The 7,107-nt window shown below is 36.0% G+C and overlaps 1 protein-coding gene across 1 annotated transcript; it reads right to left on the reverse strand.

Moving 5' to 3' along the window:
* Positions 1 to 201: 201 nt before the first annotated feature.
* Positions 202 to 4,099, reverse strand: LOC139874471 (uncharacterized). The gene is made up of 3 exons (XM_071861900.1): positions 3,268 to 4,099; positions 1,381 to 2,997; positions 202 to 1,259 (listed from the first exon to the last, which is right to left on the reverse strand). Exons 1-3 carry the CDS (start codon positions 4,097 to 4,099, stop codon positions 202 to 204), a joined length of 3,507 nt encoding a protein of 1,168 aa, XP_071718001.1.
* Between the last annotated feature and the right edge of the window lie 3,008 nt (positions 4,100 to 7,107).

Consider the following 7,107-nt stretch of genomic DNA (forward strand, 5'->3'; position numbering starts at 1 on the left):
ATTTCGTGTGTGGCCCTTTAAACGTTTGTCGCTATCATTTATCATGACTATTTTTAAACCAGCTGGATCGGTTACTCGTGATAGGGCAATATATAGTTGACCATGGCTAAAAACTGGTTTCGGTAGGTAAAGACCGACATATTTTAAAGATTGTCCCTGGCTTTTGTTTATTGTCATTGCATAACAGGGCTTAACTGGGAATTAGATTCGTTGCATGACAAAGGGCCATTTTGTTTGGGCCGACGTAAGAACAATCCGTGGAATGATGACTGTTTTTCCTATATGCGAGCCTGTTATAATCCGGGATTGAAGAACAAACTTTTGGAAATCTGTTAGGATCAGACGTGTTCCGTTACACAGTCCTGCGCTTGGGCATAGATTTCGTAACAACATAACTGGTTGACCTAATTTTAGCTTTAGTTTGTGAGGAGGAACAACTGGGAAGTTTAATGTATTTAAGTATTCCACGGGATATATTTGTTGTTGTTCCATGTTGTCGGTTGATCCCTTGCAAATCTCAGCAGAGCTTTTGTATGTCATTGTTGCTCCTTGTAATTTTTTGAACATATGTTTATTAATCTCATCCGCATCGTCATTTCTTGGTGTCAAAATAGCCCTCTCTCGCAAGTAATCTTCATCTTCCTGTCTCACGGGGAAATCTGGAAATATTGTGTCAACGATTGTTTCAATCGGGGTTTTTTTGGAAGATATAATGAATTCTTCGGGAATTTTTATCCATGTTGGCTCATCTTCCCCATCTTTAGAAATTGCAGGAACTTTACCTTCACCTATATCTAGTACCCATTTATTGAACTTTTGTTTTGGTGTATCAAGATGTCCATCTGGAGTGTATTCGTTCACCCGCATAATGCGGGATAGTGTGTGCAGGTTACAATGTTGCCATAAATCAGACATGTTAATGCATGCATGAACTATTTCTTGTCTTTTGCCCTTTGGTATCACTGGAAGTATTTGTCTAAAGTCTCCCCCAAGTAAGACAGGCATACCTCTAAAAATCTTTGATCTGTTTCTGTCATCCTTCGCCCCTAAAATGTCTCGCAAAGTTTTATCTAGGGCCTCGAAAGCGAACCTTTGCATCATTGGCGCCTCATCCCAAATTATTAAACGGGCTTCTTGAATAAGTAATGCCAAGTGGGTTTGTTGTTTTATTCCGCATGTGCTGTTTTCCATTAATTCCAGGGGGATGACAAATCGACTGTGTGCTGTCCGGCCTCCGGGTAAAAGCAATGATGCGATACCTGTAGTTTAGGTTTGTTAGTGTTTTTAGGGGTATAATGTGTGAAATGTTATTTCGTGTAGTAGGTAATATGTTAATGGTAATATGAGTTGGCAATCATATATAGTCAAAGGTAAACACACCTGAAGATGCAACTGCGAGCACAATCAGTCTTTCTGACCTTAATTTTGCGAGGACGGCATTGTATAAGAATGTTTTCCCGGTGCCGCCGGGACCATATAAAAAAAGACCACCTTGTTGTTTATGAACAGCGTTAACGACCTGGAGATATATTTCTAGCTGCTCTGGGTTGAGTGAGCTGAAAAGGGTGTTATGCAAGGTAGTCATTTCTTTTATATTGTAGTTTAATTCCTCTCGTATTAGACGATTGTCCATTTGGGTTAGCATTGATTGGTCTGGCTGCAGAAGCTCGGGGAAGTCAGCTAAAGATTTGCCATTTTTATTTAAAATGCCTTGTATCTCGACTAAGCAATAATTTTTAAGCTGAGCCTCGGTTAGGATCAAATCTGGGAAGTTGAATATCTTTCTTTTTTTATAGAGAATGTCCTCTGATAAAGCTTCCCAATTTAGTTCCCATAGTGTGAGTGGTTTACTTACATTGCAAAAGAGTAACATGGTTACAAATAAGTCCCGAAGTTGTGAACCCGTTGCCCATACCCTTGCTTCAGAGATGGCTTCTGTCCATTCTTTATCATCGTTCAACAAACCATGTGCGAAGCATGCATCTTTAAACGTGGGGTGCAATGTACCATCTACTGTTCGAATTTCCTCAAAAGAACGGGGACCTTTAACTATGTTCAACAACATCCGCAAGTAGTAACGTTCACCTGATGCAGAATTTGAATACACAATTCGTCCGATGCATGGTCTTAGTTTTCTCCGGGTCCATATTTTTGCGTCTTGGTTCCACACATAATCTTTGGGGATTTTTGCGTAAGTTAGGGAGCGCGCATGTTCATCCTCTTTGTTAAGTTCAAACCACTGTGTGAACATTGTCTCTTTAATGCTCTCTCTGTGTAGAAGGGGAGGAAGTTGATGGGAATCGCGCAATGTCACTGATTGCTGATTAGGCAAATGGTATGACAATTTGATAACCGATGGTCTTGAATAATTGATGTCAAATGAAAACAATCGCCAGACGGCCTCACACGGTGATAAATATCGACAATCCAAATAATTCTTAATTTCATCAACGTCAATAACAGTTTGTACTGTTGAGTTTTCGTTGGGGATCATGTTTTCTTGTATGACTATTGTTGCTCGATCCGGACCCTTGTTTAAGTATTTGAATAAGTACTTGATTGCGCGTGATCTGTTGCACCATTCGACATTAATATGGGCGTTGTACTTGAGCAACAAATATCTGTTGTAGGGGACAACAAAACTATTATCAAGGTTAGTGTTGTTCTTGCGAAATTTGACTCCGTTGTTGCAACGCCTATAATTGGCGTACCCTTCTTCGTCAATAGTGGTTTCTCCATAATATGGTTTAGGAAAGTGTTTTGAACATTTCCTATCAATAATGCAAGGAGCATCCTTATGCGCACCACCGCAAGGTCCGTGCAACATGTATTCAGTGACTGCTTTAAACCCTTCAGGATCGTGTATTTGAGAGGGTATCTCTGCTGATATGAGATCATCGATGTCTGCTGGTGTCTTGCACTTGTAATCACGTGTCAACCATATTAACATATGTACATGAGGTAAGCCGCGCTTTTGGAATTCGATAATGTAGAGCCCTGAAACAACATATGGGATTAAAGGGATTGTTAACATATATGTAACCTAGTAGGTGGTTTTTAAAATGGTAAATTATCAAAGTAAAAAAACATGACATTATGCTTGATTGCAAATGCTTAAGTAGGCGTTCATAGTACCTGCTTGACACATGCCCAATATGTGTTCTTTCATGATATCATTTGTAAGAGTTTTTAAAACGGTAAATTATGAAAGTAAAAAAACATGGCATTATGCGTGATTGCAAATGCTTAAGTAGGAGTTCATAGTACCTGCTTGACACGTGCCAAATATGTGTTCTTTCATGATATTATTTGTAAGAGCATCTAGTTTCTGTTTGAATACTCGGGCGACAATCTCAGACCGCCCTGGTGCCTTTTGACCATCTACATAGGAGAGCATTCCATCTATTTCGGGCCATTTTGGGTTAGAAGTGAAGGTGATGAATAAATCAGGGTTATCAGATTCCCGACATAAAGCCATTGCATCTTGGTAATTTTGGACCATATATCGTGGACTCCCTGTATGGGAAGCTGGCAAAATAATTCTCTTTTCGATTGATGTCGCTAACGTGTCGCCTCTTGTAACAGCATCACAAACATTATTGTATAGGTCGGTTTGCAACTCATTTTGGTGATATCTTACCCACTGCAATCTTTGTTCTTCAACGGATGTATATGCGTCGACTAAGAATTGTTGGAATAATCGACCACCTCTTAGGAGAGTTGTGCCCTCATTTTCACGATGCTGAATTCTATAGCAGTAGTACTCTCGCATTGTGACGTAACCTCTGGCAGTCTGCCTTTTCCCGCTATTATTATTATATGGTATCGCTTCGTGATTTCCGGTTTCACCATATGGAAGTAATAAAGGGTATTGCAACGCCATGTAAAGTTGATGTAGCTCTGATATTCTTTTCGGGGCACAATTCTTTTTTTGCACAATGATATCGCGTGAAGAATTGCAGTGGCCAAAGTCGCTAGTGACTAATGCAGCTATTTCACCAACATTGGGTGCATTATATTGTCGTGAGCTGGTAATCTTAGCAACTAAATGTAGTTCACAATCTAATGTTGGGTTATTACTTGACCAATCCCTTGCCATACGAAATGCCTTTGCTACGGCGCTTTACTCATCTAGCATGCTAATGAGATTCTTGGTTAGGGTTTCATCAACTGTCTCTTTAGAATCATGGCCTAAGAAAGCGGACATATGATTTATCGCTTCGTTTTGTGTATCATGAAAGTAGAGTTGTGCATATTTTGGTATCCCTGTAGCCTCTGGTATAAGTGAACCAATTTTATGATAGGTTTGCCCGCTTATCCTAAATGTATACGGACCTCGGCCACGGTTAACAGAATGGTCTATTTTAGCCCCAAAAGATGTAAAACAAAACATGCTGTTATATATGCGTATTTGTTCTCGAAATTTAGATGATGTTGAATCATTGCAATCAAGCAATGTTTGCAACAATGGAGGAGACGGCATGAGTTGTGGGAGTAACACTTTTCCATTTTGGCAGCACATCGAGAAGGACGGTCTGGAAGTGTTTTTTTGGCTTGTTGTTCCTTTCTTCATACCACATTGTTGCATAACAGTTCCGGCACTTAAACGAAGGAGGTCCATGAGAACGATAAGAAACATGTGTGCCTGGTGGATTAAAGTAACAGGGGTTTTTCAAATTAGATTATTCAAAATAGTAATAATTTTATCCTAGATTTGTAAGAAACAAATTTATCAAAATAATTTGACTACTGATTTGGGAGTGGGAAAACAATAAAAATCAATTTACTAATAAAAGAAAGGCAAACTTAAGACAAAAACCAAACAAAAATGGCTGAGAAGCACTTTAAAATTCACCTAGCCAACCTATGATATGATAAATCATACATGACAAAACCTAGCACTCTAATTAGCTTGACTAATTAAGAACAAAGCAAATATGCAGAAGCTACCCATCAATTGATAAATGAAACATACTAATAACAGGAAGGAAAACTTAAAAGAAAAAACAAACAAAAATGGCTAAGAAGCACTTTCAAATGCACCAGCCAACCCATGATTTGATAAATCATACATGACAAAATTTATTACAAAACTTATGTTTTAAATGTTAGCATAAGATCATGGTAGCACCACAATTGTGATTTCCACAATTACATAGCCATATATTATTAGTGCAAAATATACATTTCGTACATTAGGAATACAAATATAGGTTTAATAAAAATATTACATGCTGCATATTTATTAACCCCATTCATAAACACATTTCTGTACCATACAATTACAAATAACTCTGTTATTTACTAATTTTTTTCTATTATTGGCGATGGCTAATTGTGTATCGATAACTTTATTCAACACTACTATTTTTCAACAATTAATGGGATACACAAATTTACGTAAACCATATGCACATCAAACATCGTATGCACTGTAGTGACCCGAACTTTTCCATGTTTATATATATTAATTGAGATTGATATTTACATGATTAAATGTTTCCAACATGTTAAGCAATCAAACTTGTTAAGACTTGATTAATTGAAATATGTTTCATATAGACAATTGACCACCCAAGTTGATCGGTGATTCACGAACGTTAAAACTTGTAAAAACTATATGATGACATATATATGGATATATATATATAGTTAACATGATACTATGATAAGAAAACATATCATAAAGTATATTAACAATGAACTACATATGTAAAAACAAGACTACTAACTTAATGATTTTTAAACGAGACATATATGTAACGATTATCGTTGTAAAGACATTTAATGTATATATATCATATTAAGAGATATTCATACATGATAATATCATGATAATATAATAATTTAAAATCTCATTTGATATTATAAACATTGGGTTAACAACATTTAACAAGATCGTTAACCTAAAGGTTTCAAAACAACACTTACATGTAACGACTAACGATGACTTAACGACTCAGTTAAAATGTATATACATGTAGTGTTTTAATATGTATTTATACACTTTTGAAAGACTTCAATACACTTATCAAAATACTTCTACTTAACAAAAATTCTTACAATTACATCCTCGTTCAGTTTCATCAACAATTCTACTCGTATGCACCCGTATTCGTACTCGTACAATACACAGCTTTTAGATGTATGTACTATTGGTATATACACTCCAATGATCAGCTCTTAGCAGCCCATGTGAGTCACCTAACACATGTAGGAACCATCATTTGGCAACTAGCATGAAATATCTCATAAAATTACAAAAATATGAGTAATCATTCATGACTTATTTACATGAAAACAAAATTACATATCCTTTATATCTAATCCATACACCAACGACCAAAAACACCTACAAACACTTTCATTCTTCAATTTTCTTCATCTAATTGATCTCTCTCAAGTTCTATCTTCAAGTTCTAAGTGTTCTTCATAAATTCCAAAAGTTCTAGTTTCATAAAATCAAGAATACTTTCAAGTTTGCTAGCTCACTTCCAATCTTGTAAGGTGATCATCCAACCTCAAGAAATCTTTGTTTCTTACAGTAGGTTATCATTCTAATACAAGGTAATAATCATATTCAAACTTTGGTTCAATTTCTATAACTATAACAATCTTATTTCAAGTGATGATCTTACTTGAACTTGTTTTCGTGTCATGATTTTGCTTCAAGAACTTTGAGCCATCCAAGGATCCATTGAAGCTAGATCCATTTTTCTCTTTTTCAGTAGGTTCATCCAAGGAACTTAAGGTAGTAATGATGTTCATAACATCATTCGATTCATACATATAAAGCTATCTTATTCGAAGGTTTAAACTTGTAATCACTAGAACATAGTTTAGTTAATTCTAAACTTGTTCGCAAACAAAAGTTAATCCTTCTAACTTGACTTTTAAAATCAACTAAACACATGTTCTATATCTATATGATATACTAACTTAATGATTTAAAACCTGGAAACACGAAAAACACCGTAAAACCGGATTTACGCCGTCGTAGTAACACCGCGGGCTGTTTTGGGTTAGTTAATTAAAAACTATGATAAACTTTGATTTAAAAGTTGTTATTCTGAGAAAATGATTTTTATTATGAACATGAAACTATAT

This window comes from Rutidosis leptorrhynchoides, chromosome 11 (assembly GCF_046630445.1).
Source record: "Rutidosis leptorrhynchoides isolate AG116_Rl617_1_P2 chromosome 11, CSIRO_AGI_Rlap_v1, whole genome shotgun sequence".
In the NCBI taxonomy this organism is placed as follows: domain Eukaryota; kingdom Viridiplantae; phylum Streptophyta; class Magnoliopsida; order Asterales; family Asteraceae; genus Rutidosis; species Rutidosis leptorrhynchoides.

Bases quoted from the DNA above. Each gene is read 5' to 3' on its own strand.
- LOC139874471 (XM_071861900.1), bottom strand. From the start codon at position 4,099: ATGGCAAGGGATTGGTCAAGTAATAACCCAACATTAGATTGTGAACTA. The intron at 2,998-3,267 runs GTACTATGAACT...ATGTTGTTTCAG, and splicing joins ATTTGGCACGTGTCAAGCAG to GGCTCTACATTATCGAATTC. The intron at 1,260-1,380 runs GTGTGTTTACCT...CCTAAACTACAG, and splicing joins GCTCGCAGTTGCATCTTCAG to GTATCGCATCATTGCTTTTA.